The sequence below is a fragment of the Rana temporaria genome, chromosome 9, assembly GCF_905171775.1.
Source record: "Rana temporaria chromosome 9, aRanTem1.1, whole genome shotgun sequence".
NCBI classification, from domain to species: domain Eukaryota; kingdom Metazoa; phylum Chordata; class Amphibia; order Anura; family Ranidae; genus Rana; species Rana temporaria.
The window spans coordinates 119,506,232-119,526,360 of NC_053497.1; the positions used below are offsets into that span (position 1 = coordinate 119,506,232).

The 20,129-nt window shown below is 45.3% G+C and overlaps 1 protein-coding gene across 1 annotated transcript; it reads right to left on the minus strand.

The window, feature by feature from the left end:
• Positions 1-2,138: 2,138 nt before the first annotated feature.
• Positions 2,139-17,292, minus strand: ZMYND19 (zinc finger MYND-type containing 19). Its single transcript, XM_040324302.1, is given in 9 exon segments — positions 2,139-2,845; positions 6,448-6,628; positions 7,218-7,306; positions 7,308-7,362; positions 8,763-8,781; positions 8,784-8,828; positions 8,831-8,867; positions 11,379-11,438; positions 16,949-17,292. Coding segments are annotated over 9 exon segments (681 nt in total). The 5' UTR covers positions 17,000-17,292; the 3' UTR covers positions 2,139-2,701.
• Between the last annotated feature and the right edge of the window lie 2,837 nt (positions 17,293-20,129).

A 20,129-nucleotide genomic window follows, 5' to 3' on the forward strand; every position in this document is an offset into this window, starting at 1 on the left:
ACTTTGGCACACCATATTTGCGCAGTGGTCTTACAAGCGCATTTTTTTTTTGCAAAAACAAATCACTTTTTTTAATTAAAAAATAAAACCGTAAAGTTAGCCCAATTTTTCTTTATATTGTGAAAGATAATGGTTTTGCCGAGTAAATTGATACCCACCCAACATGTCACGCTTCAAAATTGCACCCGCTCGTGGTATGGCGTCAAACTTTTACCCTTAAAAATCTCCATAGGCGACATAAAAAATTCTACAGGTTGCATGTTTTGTGTTAGAGGAGGTCTAGGGCTAGAATTATTGCTCTCACTCCAGTGATACCTCACATGTTTGAACACCATTTTCATATGCGGGCGCTGCTCACATATGTGTTCGCTTGTCAGGACGGGGCGCTTTAAAAAAATAAATAAAACAATTCTTTTCATTTTACTTTCATTGTTTTTAAAACCGTATTTTTTTTTTTTTAAAGGGTCACTTTTATTCCCATTACAAGGAATGTAAAAATACCTTGTAATAGAAAAAAGCATGACAGGTCCTCTTAAATACGAGATCTGGGGGTCAAAAAGAAAAAAAGACCTCCGATCTCATATTTGGACTTAAATGCAAAATAAAAAAGTAATTTGAAAAAAAAAAAAAAAAAAAAATGAAAAAATTCCCTTTAAGACGTATGGGCAGAAGTGACGTTTTGACATCACTTCTGCTATGGTATGGAGACGGGTGGGGGCCCATCTTCCCCTCACTCATCTCCATATCCAACAGGGAACAGAACACAATCACCTCTGCCGCGTTGCTGATCTTGCAGCAAATCCGCCGCAGAGACTACTTATCTGAAAGCGGACCGCCTGTTGAAGAGGATACCGGGGCTTATGGTAGCTAGCTGCTGCTATAACAACGATATCCCTCTTCAAAGAGCAGCTGTATAATGACGGCAGGAAGTGGTAAAAGTGAATTTTTTTACAAAAAATTGTCAACTACAAACATTTTTCTATCCTGGGCCTTTGGTTTTAGAAAATGTATGTTTGGGTAGTAATTATCTAGTTCTAAAAAATCTGCTTTTTTTATATGAATATGAGAAGTGTCAGAATTGGCTTGGGCAGCTAGTGATTAACCACCTGCCAACCCACCATAGCAAATATACTGTGGCGGGGCAGCACAATCATGTACATGTTCATCATTGCGCCTGCTGAAAGTTAGGTATGCGCTCCTCGTGCAACCGATTTGTTACCGGTAAACGTGCATCATGTGATCGCTATGATTACTCAATGGAATCACGTGATAAAGTAAACAAATTTTCATGACTGGCTTTCCATTCATGAACAACTTTCTTATGGTTGTGATCTGTGACTGGCCCACACCAATCACATGGTACCTTGCTACCTGTACCCTGTGATTAGCTGAAGCCAGTCACAACTAAAAGCAAGCTGTTCATGAATGGTTAACCCATTCATGAGAGTCAAAACAATTGCTTATATAGTGATCTTCCATAACCGTGTTAAAAAAATCCCTGATCACCCACTCCAAGAGTAGTACAGTGTCACTATGGTGAGAAAATTTCCCTGGTGAGGCAACATTGAATTCCTGGATGGGCAAATTTCCTAATCCTTTTGTGCAACTCCTGCATTGATGTTGGGTTTATTTTTATTCATTTTTACACCACTCTATAAAAAAGCAAGCAATACTGTTCAGGGGATGTTTTTACTTGACAGTCCTAGGGGCTGTACTTGTGCATCTGAGATGCCCACAAGTTTGGTTACCCTACTGGCTACATTTTGCCTTCTGGTGCTGTAATGAACATAGCATTAAGCCGCTAGATTATGGACACGTGGCTAGGTGCAGAACTTCCCAGCCCCACCATTTGAAACAGCAAGGCCACACTTATAGTTATTGCTCAGCTTGCCATCTTACTTTATGGTTGAATTTTTGTGAGTGTTGCATTTTCTCTTCTGCTCAGCTGTCAACATCTATCTAGTGGACGACAATTTGAGGCCTTATGTGCGCATCTGATTTATATATAATTTGAGTAGTGCAAGAGTGTAGATTGTGCAATTACCAGGTAAAGTAGCACAGTGACGCATAGCGAAAAAAATGCTCTGATCATGAAAGGGGTAAAACATTCTGGAGCTTAAATGGTTAAAACACAACACTTCATTTTTTTTCTTTTTAATTTTTTAGAACATCTCCATGCACATCATATTTTCCCAGTAGACCAGACTATATATCCAAAAGCATTTTGCGTTTTTTGCTGTGAAAACGTTAATGCGAGTAAGGTCTGGAAAGGAAAGCTGAACATTAGCCTGTAAGAGTTCACACTCTGGAATCTGGGATCAACTGTTTGTAGCCTCAACCATAAAAAAAAAAAAAAAAAAAAATCAAAACCAAAAAATAAAATAAAAACTGTACATTAAACTTTTACGAACAACATAAATTACAAGCTCCTGGTTGGAGCTTTCACAGTAGTCTGTGAGACAAATGCTAATACTGGAATGGAACACCCCACTCCTTTAGTCGTCACAGTTCCAGGCGGCATAGTCCAAAAGAGCCAGTTCTAGGCGGCATTGTCCATCATAGCCCTAAATCCGCTCAAGCATCACAGGATTTTCTTCAGTGCCTCTGGCACCACTGACCAGTCACTTGTGAGTGTGCAGAACACATCCTGTTCACCCCTCAAACACGAAGCGTGCTGCAGTACAGAATGACATGGCTGGGGTCACCGTTCTGGTTCCGGCTCACATTGAGAGATTCGCACCTTCTCCGAACAGTGCTTTTTGTGGGCAGGCCAGTCCTTCTGTTGACACTGGGTACCACAGTATCTTGCTAGTTGACATCTACCACATATGTTAAATTCACGCAACTGAAAAAAATAAAAATATATATATTATGGCAATTAACCAAAATTAACCCTTTTGCTGCTAGATATTTTTTCCCACCCCCCACATTAAACATGTTAAAAGGCTAAATTCACCTTTTGAGCCACCCCCATATTTAGGGTTTAGCATGTTCAGCACCCCCACCCCTTGATCCCCCCTTCCCTGTGACAACAGGCAGGGGTTCTTCTCCCGTAGCCACTGTCATTTTAGAAACAGCACAGGCACTGCCCACACAGCCTCATCATTCATTGAGATCTGTGAATGAACAACAAGTCCCGTCTGCCACTGCGTCAGACTGTTTGTAGTTCTCAATTAACTACAAGCACGCTGATGAGCACCTTCGTAGTTCATCGACACTCCCTGTAGCTCGGTATCCGTCTGCCCGTACAGGGGCAGATAGATGTCAGGAACCTGCCATTGTACTCGCAATCAGTGCTTTGCAGGCTTGAAAATTTGAAATGCATATTTAACTGCAAAATCATTTGCATTGATAATTTGTTTTACTAAAAAGACATTAACCTATAAGGCTTACCTATAGGTAGTGTAAATATCAACATTTACATTCCGTGCAGCCAGTAACATCACTGGCGCATGCGCTCTGAAGGAACGGCCACAGGTGCCTTTCCTTCCAAACCCTGTGCCGTGAACGGCGGCGCATGTGTAGCCCGCAAGAGCCGGAAAGCAAGACTGGTGAAAATGGAAGCGGCTGCAGCACCGACATCACAGCGCTGGAACAGCTTAGTTTTAAGGTAAGTTTCACATAATATGCTAGTATACCACATTATGACTTTACCATGCAGGAATATTAACCACTAGGGGTCCACACTATAGCCGATCCCGGACCCTTACCACTTGATCAGCTGTCAGCCAATGACAGCTGACCACGTGATGTAAACAAAGCTTGGTAATCTTTATTTCTCCTCACACTGACACCGTGAGGAGAAAAAAACGCCGATACAACGTTTGCAAAATTTTATAAAAAAATATAAAAAATGTTTGTATTTTTTTTTTTACAAAAAATAAAAAAAAAGAGGTGATCAATACCACCAAAATAAATCTCTATTTGTGGGGGGAAAAAAATCATTTGGGTACAGTGTAGCATGACCACGCAATTGTCATTTAAAGAGTGAGCGCCGACGCAGGAAATTGGTCTGGGCAGGAGGGGGTGTTTAAGTGCCCAGTAAGCATGTGGTAAAAAATAAAATAAGAATTGAGCAGCAGACTGCCGCCAGGTCCCTCTTAACTACTTGCCGACCGCCCACCGTCGTTATACGTCATCACTTTAGAGATGAATATCTCGGTAACGGTAGCAGCTGCTGCCACAATCGAGATATTCATCTCTTCTGTGGGCGGCCGTGTTTAACGATAATGGCGGTCTCCGCGGCGAATCCGCCGCGAGATCGCCGTTATCGGTGGCGGGAGAGGGCCCCCCCCCCCTCCCGCCGCTGTTTTCCGCGCCCCTCCGCCGCTTACCGGAGCCGTCGGTAGCGGCGGAGGAGATCGCGACCATCCGGATGGTGAGCGGGGACGAGACTGAAGGAAAAATCTCCTCGCCCGTCCCCATAGCTCCGCTGGGCGGAAGTGACGTCAATACGTCAGTCCCGCCCAGCGTCTTAAAGAAACATTTTTTTTTTTGTCATTTGAAAAAATGACATTTCCAAATTTTTTTTTTTTTTTTTTTGCATTTAAGCCTAAATATGAGATCTGAGGTCTTTTTGTCCCAGATCTCATATTTAAGAGGACCTGTCATGCTTTTTTTCTATTACAAGGGATGTTTACATTCCTTGTAATAGGAATAAAAGTGATAATTTTTTTTTTTTTTTTTTTTTTCAGTGTTAAAAATTTGTAAAATAAATAAAAATAAATGCGAAAAGCGAAAAAAAAAAATGTTTTAAAGCGCCCCGTCCCGACGAGCTCGCGCGTAGAAGCGAACGTATACGCGAGTAGCGCCGACATATGAAAACGGTATTCAAACCACACAAGTGAGGTATCGCCGCGATCGTTAGAGCGAGAGCATTAATTTTGCCCTAGGCCTACTCTGTAACTCAAAAAATGCAACCTGTAGAATTTTTTAAAACGTCGCCTATCAAGATTTTTAAGGGTAAAAGTTTGACGCCATGCCACGAGCGGTGCGAAATTTTTAAGCGTGACATGTTGGGTATCATTTTACTCGGCGTAACATTATCTTTCACAATATATAAAAAAATTGGGCCAAATTTATTGTTGTCTTATTTTTTCCATTTAAAAAAGTGATTTTTTTCAAAAAAAAGTGCGCTTGTAAGACCGCTGCGCAAATACGGTGTGACAAAAAGTATTGCAATGACTTCCATTTTATTCTCTAGGGTGTTAGAAAAAAAAAAATATATAATGTTTGGGGGTTTTAAGTAATTTTCTAGCAAAAAAAAAAATGGTTTTGTCTCGTAAACACCGACTCTGAAAAACAGGCCCGGGGCTAAAGTGGTTAAGCGCACTGCATCATTATACAGTGGAACCTCAGATTGTGAGTAACGCAGTTGACAAGCGTTTCGCAATACGAGCACTGTATTTTTAACCACTTGGCGACCAGCGCACGCACAATAGAATGGGCAGACAAAAGGGCGTACCTGTACGTCCCTTTAAATTTGATGCCCAGCGGGCGGGTGAGCGCGCCCTGCCTCATGAGCGTGCTCATGGATCCTGGGAACTCGATGTTTCCAGGCAGCCGGCGATTGCGGTTGGCAAAGGCAGAACAGGCGGATGCCTTTTGTAAAACAAGCATTCCCCTGTTCTGCCATGTCACTGATCAAATGTTCCCTGTGATAGGGAACAGTGATCAGCGACGTGTCACTGGTAGCTCCTCCCCCTAACACTTAGAATGACTCCCTAGGACACACAGATTGCCGCCATTACTAGTAAAAAATAATAATTATAAATGCCATAAAACTATACCCCATTATGTAGACGCTATAACTTTTGTGCAAAATATATAAGCTTATTGCGATTTTTTTTACCAAAAATATGTAGAAGACTACATATCTGCCTAAACGCAGAAAAAATATTGCGGATATTATAGCGAAAAGTACAAAATACTGCTTTTCCAAAATTGTCCCTTCTTTTTTTGTTCATAGCGCAAAAAGTAAAAAAACGACAGAGGTGATCAAATACCACCAAAAGAAATCACCATTTGTGTGTGGGTGGGGGAACGTAAATTTTGTTTGGAAGCCATGTTGCACGACCACGCAATTGCCAGTTAAAGCGACGCAGGGCTGAATCGCAAAAAGTGCTTGGGTCTTTGGCCAGCCAAATGGTTCGAGCTTAAAGTGGTTAAAAATCCTGACTCCGTTGCGAGTGCTGTCTCGCGAAACGAGCAGGATTCAAAGCCAAAGCCGGTATGCAGGCACCGCTTTGGTGATATCAAGTACTTTGGATTATGAGCAAAAAGGTGTAGAAGAAATTAGGGACGGTCATGTACAATATTAAACAAAATAAAAACTATTTGTTGTGAGAAACAAATGTTTGTTTTCAGACACCAAAAACAAACTGTATAATTAAAGGAAGGAAAGATTTTTTTTTAAATAATTTCACTGATCATTCAGATGACCCATACCTGTTTCTCCATCATAGTGCAAGGAGGATAATGACACTCATAATATGTGCAGGAGTTCTCCTCTTCCCGCACCACTTCTCCATTAGCATTGTAGCAACGGGTAACATTCAGCAGTGGAAACAAGTCTTCTATGGGGTCAGTGGGAAGCTGCTGTATAGCCAACCAGTAGAGAGACTGTTCCCTATAATACAAGAAAACGTACATGAGTGGCCAGCCTGCCCTCCATCCTAGCTATGTTCTATCTCCAAAAAGACCATTTAGCACAGCACAGCATAGTAATGCTCTAAAACTCAAGAGAACCGTAAAGTAGAACTATGGGCAAAACTCTCTACCCCCACCCACCCCCAATTTCCATCATCCTTGTCCCATTGTAGTGTCTTCCCTTCATTTCCTGTCCCATAGCCAAACAGGGAGTGAAAGGAAACCCCTGCAAATTAAGGGAATCCTTGAGGACAACACAAAATTTGGGATTTTCTTTCAAGGATATGGTAAACAGGACAAATAGGGAGGAGGAATCTCCCCAACAGGCACACAGACCGCAATAAAAACTGACAGGTGTTCTAATCCCTCTCCACTTTATACAAAATTTCATTTTGCCTTTAATTATACTAAATACGGATTTTAATGCAGTCTGACTGCCAAAAATTAACTTTCTCAGACTGCATAAGGTGATCATACAAGTGGGGATACAAGACAAATATGTCTTTGAAAAAGGAAAGTCAACCCTGAACAGCTAGATGAAAGGCACAAGTTTTTGGTCTTTTCTTTACCTTTGCTTGCTGGACACCTCCTCTATCGCATGTTTCCACCCCCGAGGAACCACTTGTAGATTGTCTAGTCTGTTATCAACCGTAAATACTACCATTTAAATGTAACACCTGGAATCCTGCAGCATCGCCGCCTTTGTGCCGTTGCCTGGAAAACAGGGTTACAAACATAGAAAGTCAGTCTTCAGCTATACAAATGTTATTATTTACTTAATAAGAAAAAGAATGTAAAGATTAGCAAAAATTAAAAGTGCCAGTCAGATGCAGCCTGGGGAGGACTGGGGCATAATACCCCCGCAATGGGCGGCACCTGGGTTGACCCCATCCTCTTTTTGGCTTCCATTTTCGGCCGATAATCCATCGTGGCCGAAATTGCAGTGCACCACTACTATTCAAAATGCCACCAAAAATCTGCATTTTGGAATACTGACATTTATTTTAAATCAACGCCATCGGCAGCCGAATACACTGAAAGACGCCGTGTTTTTACATAGGAGACTCAATGTAAGCTGTTACCGGCTTCATTCAGGACTCCACACAGCCGTCAGACATGTCGGATGGTCGCGCCAGTCTCCTGGTGATGGATAATGTCCCCTCCCACACCCGGTGATAACAGCCGAGCGGTTCATTAAACAGTAGCGGCCGATGCCAGGCATCACCCCGGTATATCGGCTTTAAGCAAATGACATAAATAAGGTACACAATTTTGCATATAGTGGTTAATAAACACAAAGTGAATTTATATCCTATGTGGTTAGGAGGCAATACATTTTAAAATTTGTGCCCAGAGGCAGATGTCTTCAAACACAGGAGTACTTTTATCAGTAAGTATCCACTGCTCAACACTTCAGTTTTGGCTTTGCATACATTAAGACTACAATCAGCCTCAGTACAGGCAACCCCGCTTTAAGTACACTCACTTTACATACACTCGCGAGTAAGGACATACCCGCGAGTGTATGTAAAGTGCCTTACAAGTACTCTACAGACATTTTGTAACTGCAGTAGAAGGAGCTGAAACTCCAAGAGCATAGGCCCGCCTGTTCCAGTGTGCCCCTGACACCCACTACACCCTAGAAGTGGTAAAAAGGTATTGTTTCACTTTAAGTACAATTTTCGTTTACATACATGCTCTGGTCCCATTGTGTACTTAAAAGTGGGGTATGCCTGTATAAAAGGGTTAATAAAGTGAATTTGTATTTTGCATCACGCAAGTATTTTGTCCACAGACATTTCTACAACATATAAATGATTTTCTTGATCCCCTTCAGAAACGTTCAGGATTGTCACACTATGCAAAGTGCACCCACGATGTTCCCTGAAAGCAGAGTGGTGTTCTGTGCCAACCAGTGCAGCCTTTCCACAAAGTTGCTGCACAGAAACTGACACTAGCAGTAAACAATGTTGTGTACATTTTTTTTTTTTTTTTGGCAGCATTTTTAGCCACTAGCTGTTATGAGCAAAAGTAAAAAGCAGTGTACACATGCATAAAATGTATTTATGTTAATTACACAATCTGCTTTTATTATTTTTTTTTTAAATACATACCATAGCAACTCGTGAAGCGGGCACCAGAACCCCTTCCTTTGTATTTGTCAAATGCATAGGCATAAATTTAGCCCCATTGCCATCAGCATCCACTTCCATTCGAGCCTGAAACAGAAGGGTCAAGTTAGCCACTAACTTAAACTGGTTGGCAACAGTGAGACAGCCATCTGGGTCAAAAGAAGCACTTAAAGCGGGAGTTCACCCATTTATAAAAATTTTTCCATTTTCCCCTTAGATTCCTGCTCGTTCGGTCTAGGGCAGGGATAAGCAATTAGCGGACCTCCAGCTGTTGCCAAACTACAAGTCCCATCATGCCTCTGCCTCTGGGTGTCATGCTTGATGCTGTCAGAGTCTCGCTATGCCTCATGGGACTTGTAGTTTGGCAACAGCTGGAGGTCCGCTAATTGCATATCCCTGGTCTAGGGGAATCGGCTATTTGTATTAAAATATGAGCAGTACTTACCCGTTTTCGAGATGCATCTTCTTCCGTCGCTTCCAGGTATGGGTCTTCGGGAGCGGGCGTTCCTTCTTGATTGACAGTCTTCCGAGAGGCTTCCAACGGTCGCATCCATCGCGTCACTCGTAGCCGAAAGTCGGTGCGGCTCTATACTGCGCACCGACGTTCGGCTTCTTTCGGAAAATCGTGACGCGATGGATGCGACCGTCGGAAGCCTCTCGGAAGACTGTCAATCAAGAAGGAACGCCCATTCCCGCAGCCCATACCCGAAGCGACGGAGAGGATGCATCTCGTAACGGGTAAGTAATGCTCATATTTTAAAACAAATAGCCGATTCCCCTAGTAAAACGAGCAGGAATCTAAGGGGAAAAAGTGCCCTCTAAGGGTGAACCACCGCTTTAAAAGAAAGGGGTTGTAAAGTTTCGTGTTTTCACCTTAATGCATTCTACGCATTAGGTGAAAAAAACATCTGATGCTTACAAGCCCCCGTTTACTTACCTGAGCCCTCGAAAGTCCCAAGTCATGAACGCGCTGGCTTCTCGGCTCTTCATTGGATGATTGATAGCAGCGCAGCCATTGGCTCCTGCTGCTGTCAATCAACTCAATGACGCGGCGTGCCATGGCCGAGTGATGCACTTGGCGGCTATGGCCACGGACTGCATCACAGGAGCGCGCCCGCAAGCTAACCCCCTTGGGAGAGTGCTTCCCAGGGGGTGGGTTCTATTACGGCTACAATTCATACCAGGATCGGTATGGTCCAATGCTTTTTTTCAAATCACAGGGTTTGTTTGCAACCAGGAAACTGGAAGTGACGAAATACCATAGAGATGATCGTATGCGTTCCAGTCTCTGATCAGCTCTATAGTCAGTTGGTGGGACGAGGGAGCCCGGAAACAGCCATGGAAGGGGTGTCCCATCACACTGCTTGTAAAAGCAACCCAGCAGCTAATTAGCAGTTAGGATTGCCTTTACAAAAAAGCTAAGCCCCGGCTAAAGAAAAGAATTCCGGAAAGATGCCTGCAGTGGGTACATTGCTGGTCTTCAAGTGTTAAAAGGTCTATTGGGGACTCCAGGAACAAGATATCGATGCTATAGCTGCCAATTCTACCTGTCCACCTTGCTCCACCTACTACAATTTGTGGTTCCATTTCACATACTGGAATATTATCTTGAATATGATGTAGTAACAATAGTGGGAGCTCCTCAAACCAGCTTCAGTAGGTGAGAAAAGCTGGGAAATGAGCAAAGATCTCAGAATCCTTGAAGGATATTAGGTTGCATAAAATCTACCATACCATCTACCAAACACTGGAAAAATTGTTTAACCACTAGCCGACCGCGCACCGCCGTTCTACGTCGGCAGGTCGGCTCGGCTGGGCGAGAGCACGTAGTATAACGTCCTCTCTCTCAGCCGCCACTAGGGGCGCGCTCGCCCCCGACTCCCGTGCCCGGCGGGCGCGATCGCCGCCGGGCACACGCGATCGATCGGTACAGAGCGGGGACCGGGCACACAGCTCTCGGTCCTGTCAGCAGGGGAAATGCTGATCTTCTGTTCATACAATGTATGAACAGAGGATCAGTGTTTCCCCTAGTGAGGCCACCCCCCCCCACAGTAAGAACACACCCAGGGACATACTAACCCCTTCCCCGCCCCCTAGTGTTAACCCCTTCACTGCCAGTGGCATTTTTATAGTAATCCAATGCATTTTTATAGCACTGATCGCTATAAAAATGCCAATGGTCCCAAAAATGTGTAAAAAATGTCCGCCATAATGTTTTTTTTACGAAAAATATGTAAAAGAATACGTATCGGCCTAAACTGAGGAAAAAAAATGTTTTTTTATATATTTTTGGGGGATATTTATTACAGCAAAAAGTAAAAAATATTCATTTTTTTCAAAATTGTCGCTCTATTTTTGTTTATAGCGCAAAAAATAAAAAACGCAGAGGTGATCAAATACCACCAAAAGAAAGCTCTATTTGTGGGAAAAAAAGGACGCCAATTTTGTTTGGGAGCCATGTCGCACGACCACGCAATTGTCCGTTAAAGCGACGCAGTCCCGAATCGCAAAAAGTACTCTGGTCCTTGGGCAGCAATATGGTCCGGGGGGGTAAGTGGTTAAAGGGTTGACCAATTTAAAGGTCTTGAAAATACTTACTTCAAATGAATAGTTGTCAACAAGAGGGATGTCTTGCTCATCAATTAGTGTATACTTGATCTAAAAGAAAAAAAAAAAAAAGTGTTTATTAAATTGAGCATTTAAATGTATTAATTGAAATAACATTTTCAATAAGTACAAGATAAGAAACTGCAGTCTCAGGAGAAAACTACTGACAGTGTATCTAAACATCCATACATGTCTTCAGTCAATCTGTCATCCAGCTTAGCAGAAATATAACAATGGGAACTGAAGCCTCAAACCAATTAAGGGGAAAGGTGATAGTGGAGGTTGTCACTAGACAAACATCAATACAAAAATTGTAAAAGGCTAACCAGCTTTTAGATAAACACACTGCATATACCAAAGTTTTCAAGTTTAAAAATTAATCAACGATATGGACTTGGAACTCACAAGGTCCCTGAAAATCTAAACAATATATAAGCATTGAAAACTTGAGAGGAGAGGCTGGGATCACTACAGATTGGGTGGAGACACACCCAGCCTCACAAGTATTTTATTATAGATCTTGCACAATCCTAATCATGCTTGACAAGACACAACATAGATCTCATTGCCTTATTTTGCTACCGTGTTTCCCCGAAAATAAGCCCGGGTCTTATATTAATTATGCCAACAAAACACACAGTAGGGCTTATTTTCAGGGGTGGTCTTACTATGTATGTGATGTCCCCCCCCCCCCCCCTCTCCCTCCCTGCCTGTCAGGAATCCCCAGTGTGAACTGAGTTAAAATGCTAGTAAAATCCTATAATCTACTCTATTACAGTATTATATAATGTACAATTTGTGTGTTTCTGTAATATAATTGTGCCAAATATCTTTGTTATAGAGCCGCTCTCTGCTTCTGTTACCCGCCGGAGCTCTCTTCCCCCGCAATTATATTAGTATTTTATTAAATACTCCTACGTTATTACGCTATGTGAGTTTTCTTTCTTCCTCTCACATATCGTACCTGCTGCATCTCCCGTTCCACCATTGGCTGAGACGTTCCACCGCTGCCTACTGTGTATATCCCCTATGCTCTGACTGATCCTGATGGATCATAGGCTCTGGTAAGGGTCAGTGTGTGTACTGGTGGTGGTTTGTTCATGTTCACACTGTCTGTTACCAGTCACTGGGGTATGCACTTATGTGTTCATCATACACGGATTTACACTATATGAGTTTTTCTTTTTTTTTTGGTTGCTTCATTGATCGATTGGTGACCCCTGGAGGGATTGTATATACAGATAAGGTCTACTCCAGCATACCCAGCGAATCCAGCTTGACTAGGTCCGCTAGGATCTTTCTTTGTGGTAAGGGTCAGCAAGTCGCATTTCCTATATTGGAGCCAGACTTCACTTATCCTGATTCACATTGGGGTGTCACGCTCCGAACCTGATTTTCACTTGGACTATTAATAACTGTCTTCACTCATGTATATCACACTATCTTGATTGACATTGTTTTTTCACACAGCCTTCTGTCCTTTGAAGGCCCTCATTCTATTTTATTCAGCGCTACTCCATTTTTTTGTATAAGATGCAACATACAATGTAAAAATTATGTTCTTGGGTTTAAATACGTAATCCTAAACTAACTTCAGCATTAGGGCAATCTTTCATTTTTTGGCACTCTCGTAAAAAATGTTTTTGGCTATAAAATTGAAACCCCCCAAATCATTATATATTTTCTAAAAGCAGACGAGAGTACAAAGATACGGTAGTTGTGTGCACAGCCGTTTAATATTTGCTACATTTTTGGAAAAGATAATATTTTAGTGCAGACACACAATATTATAGCAATTTTTTGACTTTTTTTTTTTCCGGTTTACATACCGTAGTATAGGTTTTTCCCCCCCCCCCCCCGGTTTTCCGGGTAGTGAATCCCGCGGAAGTGGATGTCCCTATTCAGAGACTAAGTGATTGACGAATGACAAGAGCTCCCCCCCCGGCGCATAATGCGCGTCACCAGTTTCCGAAATAAGCCGAACTACGAGTTGGCTCTATACGGCGCCTGCGCATCCACGTTCGGCTTTTTTTGGAAACTGGTGACGCGCCTTTTGCGCCGGGGGGGGGGGGGGAAGCTTTTGTCAATCACTTAGTCTCTGAATAGGAACGCCCACTCCCGCGGGATTCACTACCTGGAAGTCAGGGGGGGGGGGGGGGGGGGAATTACCTATACTACGGTGTGTAAACCAAAAAAAAAAAAAAAAAAAAGTCGACAGTATGCTGGATTGAATGGTATATACTTGTTTTTAGGGTGAACCTCCGCTTTAAGTTCAGGTGACCCCCCTGACGTACCACATTTGGCATGTAATTTTTTTGGGGGAGGAGTGGGTACTCTGTTTTTATAGCACCCACTTTCTCCCCTGGCTCTGCAAGGAAGTTCACCTCTGAAGCCACAGCCGGGCGCCCACAGTTAGAATGCCGGCCCCTCAGAGAGGAGAAGGGCTTCGTATGCCCACATCGCTGGACTGTGGGACAAGTGAGTGTCTGAATATTAGAAGTCAGCAGCTACACTTTTTGTAGGTGGAACTCCACTTTAAGGTCATAGCCAGCCAGTCTACAGACCTTAATCCTATAGAAAATGTATGGAGGGAGCTGAAACTTCGAGTTGCCAAGTGACAGCCAAGAAACCTTAAGGATTTAGAGAAGACCTGTAAAGAAGAGTGGACCAAAATCTAAAATGTGTGCAAATCTGGTCACCAACTACAAGAAACTTCTTACCTCTGATTGCCAACAAGCGTTTCTCCACCAAGTACTAAGTCATGTTTTGCTTGAGGATCAAATACTTATTTTACTCACTGAACTGCAACTCACTTTATATAAAAATTTCTCATGTTTTCTCTGGATTTTTGGTTGATATTCGGTCTCTAGCATTTAAAATACACCTATGATAAAAATTATAGACCCTTTATTTCTTTGTAGGTGGGCAAATGTACAAAACCTGCAGGGGATCAAATAATTATTTTCCTCGTTGTACTCACCTCTATCATGCTGCAGATGTTACCTGCTGGTTCCAAGACCGAGAACTGAGGGATCACATGACCGCTGATCACTCAGCTCTCCGTCTTCTCAAAGTTGACCGCAGTGACTGCAAATCCCTACTTTCTGCTCCTTGATCAATCACTGGAGAGGGTTCAGGTGCAGCTGGCTTCAGCTATCCACTGAGAGCTGGAGCCAGCTTTCAGACAGCAGAGTGGATCTCAACAATATGGGGCTTTAGCTTGATTGATTCTGGGTCACAAGAGAGCACAAATGAGTGCACTCCTGTGACCCACAAGAGAAGCATTTCCAAAAAAGCTTTGGCCATACTGCTCTTTTTAACGCTTCACCCTTTGGATGTATCTAGCACAGCCCTCAAAATTTCCACTGGCCTGCTCGCATTTTGCGAGTAGATTTTGAGGGCTGGCGAGTGTGGGCTGCCTGGGACCAGAGGGGGGGGGGCGAGCAAGGAGTGAATTTAGGGGAAGAGAGAGGAGAGTCGCGGCTGCCTGGCTCTCCACTCTCTTACCCAGCACAGGTAGGCTGCAATGGGGACACATGGCTCCACTGGGGACACAGGGCTCCACATGGCACATGGTTATTTTTATAACTTAATTCTGCATAAAACATTGTCAATTTCGTGAGATAATTTATGAGGGTGTGTCTAGGGGGCGGGACATGGTAGGGGTTGGGCGGGGCAACTGGTGGCGAGTAACCCTTGAGGCCTGGCTAGTAGCTCAGGACTTGAAATTTTGAGCCCTGATCTAGCACATCCAAAAAGATTAACTAGTTGAACTTGGTACGCCTCTCAATCGGTTCACCTGAATTAGGAAATGGAAAGTAAACCAGATCAGGGGTGATTTATTAGGCTTCATGCACACTGGGTTAAACAAATATAGAGCATTTTATACACAGAGTATTTAGAGTTTTTTTTCTGCCAGAAAGCTCTAATCAAAAATGCAAACAAGAAGGGTTTTGTAGACGCAGCCTCTGTGCATGGACCCTTAGAGGCCTCACACACAGAGCGGGCTTCGCTGGAGTTGCCCACTGATCCCCACTTTGCACGCAGATGGCTGGTCCATGCAGTTCTGCTTATGCATTATGAACACCTCTGATTTTCACATTAAATTTAACATTTAAACAGTCTGTCGGATTTACAAATACTGTATTTAAGCTTATAAGCTCCGTTTTGTGATGAAAATAACTGAATCTAAAACTCTGTTGGGTGTAATAAAAGATGTCCACTTGCCCCCTAATCACATTCACTATCATTACTCCGGTGTCACCCCCAACCCCCTCCTCTGGTGTACAGACAGCCATGCTCCCCGGGTGATGGTGTAGCTCCTACCTGCAGGTGCAGAGCTCACAGATGTCTCCACATGTCTGCAGGCAGTCCCAGGTCTGTAGTGAGCGCGCTGAGGCGGGGAGGCATGTCACGCTGTGCTCTGGGCAGATGACCATGCCCACTGACTGCAGTAAGTCAGGAGATGGTAAAAATGCCCCTGCATTACAGTGCACCTCCAGCAACAGAGCTCCCTCTAGTGACAGCACACAGTAATATTAGATGGTCCCATGCCTATACCCTGCACAGGAAAGCTTCCTTTGATGGACAGTAATGTTATACCTGCAGAGGTGAGAGATCTCCCTCTAGTGGCAACACGCAGTAGTATTAGATGTCCATATACCTATACTCTGCACAGGGGTGAGAGCTCCCCCTGGTGGCAGTGTACAGTAACGGCCAGGTACCCCACACAGGTGACAGTGTGCAGTAACAGTCGGGTACAGGTGACAGTGTGCAGTAACAGTCGGGTACAGGTGACAGTGTGCAGTAACAGTCGGGTACAGGTGACAGTGTGCAGTAACAGTCGGGTACAGGTGACAGTGTGCAGTAACAGTCGGGTACAGGTGACAGTGTGCAGTAACAGTCGGGTACAGGTGACAGTGTGCAGTAACAGTCGGGTACAGGTGACAGTGTGCAGTAACAGTCGGGTACAGGTGACAGTGTGCAGTAACAGTCAGGTACAGGTGACAGTGTGCAGTAACAGTCAGGTACAGGTGACAGTGTGCAGTAACAGTCAGGTACAGGTGACAGTGTGCAGTAACAGTCAGGTACAGGTGACAGTGTGCAGTAACAGTCAGGTACAGGTGACAGTGCTCCCCAGGAAGCAGTGTACAGTAAAGGATCAGGTACCCCACACAGGTGACAGTACAGTAATGGTCAGGTACCCCGCACAGATGACAGCGCTCCCCCTAGTGGAAGTGTAAAGTAAAGTCAGGTACCCCACACAGGTGACAGAGCTCCCCCTAGTGGAAGTGTACAGTAATGGTCAGGTACCCCACACAGATGACAGCGCTCCCCCTGGTGGAAGTGTACAGTAAAGTCAGGTACCCCACACAGATGACAGCGCTCCCCCTGGTGGTGAAGTGCAGTAATCACACATAAGGGAATAGAGCTCTGCACGTGGCGCCCTCACATTACCTCACGCCGTACAGAGGGAGGAGCAGAGAAGGTCCCTCCCACAGAAGGGTGAGCCTATGCCCCCCCACACCGTGTCCGGGTGTATTGTCAGCTCCAGAGCTCACCTTGCCAGCCACCCGACCGAGGCGCACGATACCCAGCTTGAAGTCTGTCATGGCCGGTGAAGGAGGGGGCGGTTGTCCTCGTTGCCCCGGCGGCGCTCGTGTCTCTCTTCTCAGAGGTCGGTCCGCTCCGGACGCGGGAAGAGGCGCGTGTTGCCCTACCGCCGGAGCTCGCGCCGCTACACGCGGGAGAAGCTGGGGGTGCCACGCGCCGCCTATCCCCCACACGCCGAGCACGACAGGCTACACCTAGAGCGGGCGGAGCCCCGGCCCCAAGCCGCTCTGTAGCCAATCAACTCCGCCGTCAGGATGGAGACCTCAGCGCGCAGCCGGCACACGTCAGCCAATCAGGGGAAATAATGGGCGTGGCCGGTCTGTGAATCTGACGCGAAGGGACAAGGGGCGGGCGGAGCCGTCTGGTGACGTTAGTTTCGCGGGAAGCGCCGTGATCCTTCAGTGATGTAATAGAGTGAAGACAAGTGTCAGGAATAAAAGGGGGCCGGGCATGATGACAGTGCTGGGCGGAGCTATCGCTTCTGTCCTCCTTTGAATGTTGGTTGGGTGTGATTATAACCCTCTGTCGTCACTGTGACCCTGGAACAAGCTGACAGAGCAGGGGAGTCAGCGTGGTCAAATCACACTAGTGACTAGTCAGCTACGAGTTCTCAAGTTCTATCCAGGCAGCTGTTATTTACACCGATCAGCCATAACTATTATGACTACCCACCTATTAGGTAGGTTCCAGTGGTGGCTGGTGCTCAATTTTTTTGGGGGGCAATGGAAGCAAACAAACCTGGTCCCCTCACTTCCCCCTATCAATTGATCGTTAACCTGCTTGCCCATCCACCACACTTACCCCATCCAGGACGTGGCTTCGGCGGCTTCCCCTCTGCATCTTCTCCTGGGTCCTGGCGGTCGCTTCTCCTCAATTGGGTCTTAGGACTCCCAGCAAATCGGGTCTCATGACCCGCTTCCTGATTGGCTGGGAGGAGAAGCAGGAAGACATTAGTGGATATTCATTGCGCCCGAGCACACCCTTTCTGAAGCCAATAAAAAAAACATTGAAATCCATGCATCTGGCACCCTACATAGAGATTAGGGGGGGGGCGGTTTCCCCCAAATGAACGACCGCCACTGATAGGTTCCCCATTTGCTGCCAAAACAGCCCTGACCCCTCGAGGTATGGACACCACTAGACCTGTGATAGTATGCAGTGGTATATGGCACCAAGCCGTCTAGCAGATCTTTTAAGTTCTGCAAGTTGGCAGGTGAGGCCTCCATGGATCGGACTTGTGTTTCCAGTTTCCCGATTGGATGGAGATCTGGAGAATTTGGAGGCCAACTGTATTCAGGTGCAGTCTATACTCCCTTCTGTAGGTGGCGCTAGGCTCTAGCGACAGTGCAGAAGGGGAAGAAAGGAGTGAGCAACTTTATTCCTCTACAACTTCCTGCTGTCGTCAAGGGAACAACCATCCGATTGGACGCTGGTGCCCTGACTTGCCCAGTGCACATTTTATGAGTGTTGAGTGAAGGGACAGGTTTCCTGTCTGTCAGGGAAAGTGTTGAGACGTTCCGGAGGAGTAGGGGCTACGTCTGTCCTCTGCTTGGAGTGACCTCCCAGTTAGTTACTAAAAGATATTTTCTGCAGATTCTGTAAGTGTCTCCGGTCAGCTGTGTCTACCCGCCGGGCTTGGTATTACCTTGTTGGGATTTCCTGTGAATACACTGTTTACCCTGGCTTCTGTGTGATCCCTGTTCACCGACATACCACACTGCACCCTGCTCACACTTGGCAGTAGTCAGCAGGTAATGCCCCATTTTGCAGCTGGTGCAGACAGAGGAGTGGGGGCCACCATGGCCCCACTAGGAGCAGCCTTGGCCTTAGTGCCCAAATTCAACAGGTCCAACATCTCCCTATCAGAGTGGGAAGAGAGTCTGGAGAGTGCCGCCTGCCTGTATCGGGTCCCCACCCCGCTGATCGCAGAGCTGGCCATTACCTCACTAGAGGATGATGCTCACAAAGCAGTGATGGTGCTACTGGAAACTCACGGGCTAGCCTAGAACAAATTGTAGCGCTGCTGGAAGGCCTGCTTGAAGAGAACGTGACAGTGCCGGAACTGAGGTTCAGGTTTTTCCGTCTGCAGGCGGCAGCAGGACAAAAGCCTCACACACTTTGCGGTAGTCCTCAAAACCTTAGGAAATGGCTAGAGAAGAAAGCCGCGCATGGCTGTACTGATATAGGCACCTCAGACAAGTTGTTGTGGGACCAGTTTGTGGGAGGAAGGGGCTGGTACCGATAGGAGAGATCTACAGAAACTAGCGAAGACTCAACCTTCCCTCTTTCAGTGACACAGTAGTAGAAGAAATGGCACAGGAGGAAGAAGATGCAGAGGCTGCAGTCACCGTGACAAAGAGGCACAAACTGCTTAACGTAAAAGAGGAGGCTTTGGCACCTTTACCCCCGTCGGAGATGCAGACTGCCATTAAGGAATTAACCGAGGCAAGAAATGTCTACATTCAAACAAAAGTTAGCCCAACTCCTAAAGGGCGAAAACCCTCTACGTAGGGACCTGTACAGAGACAGGTGGTGCAGTCGCTTTGGGCATTTAGCTAGGGTCTGTGGGTGTTGTTTTTTTTTTTAGGGTAACAAACACTTTAAAGCAGGGGCTCACCCTAAAATACAACTTTGTACCATGCCATTCAGCATACTAGCGTGAGCTACAGTATGCTTTTTTTTTTTGTGTGCTGTACTCCGTTTAATCGTTTAGTTTCAGACTCCCCGCGGGGAGTAGGCTTTCCTATGAAGAGGGGAACATGATTGACGGCCGGCTATGGCGCGTCACGCTTCCCAAAAATAGCCGGAGTAGGACTCGGCTCTTCACGGCGCTATACGGCGCCTGCGCACAGACTAGGAGCTGACTGCGCAGGCGCAGTGAAGAGCCAAGTCCTATTTCGGCTATTTTCGGGAAGCGTGACGCGCCATAACCGGCCGTCAATCATGTTCCCCTCTTCATAGGAACGAGTCCGAAACTTAACTAACGGATTAAACTGAGTACAGCACAAAAAATAAAAATAAAGGCATACTCACGCTAGTATGCTGGATGGCATGGTAGACAATGTTTTTTTTATTTTTTTAGGGTGAACCCCTGCTTTAAGGACAGCTTTGCAATAATAAAAAGTAAAG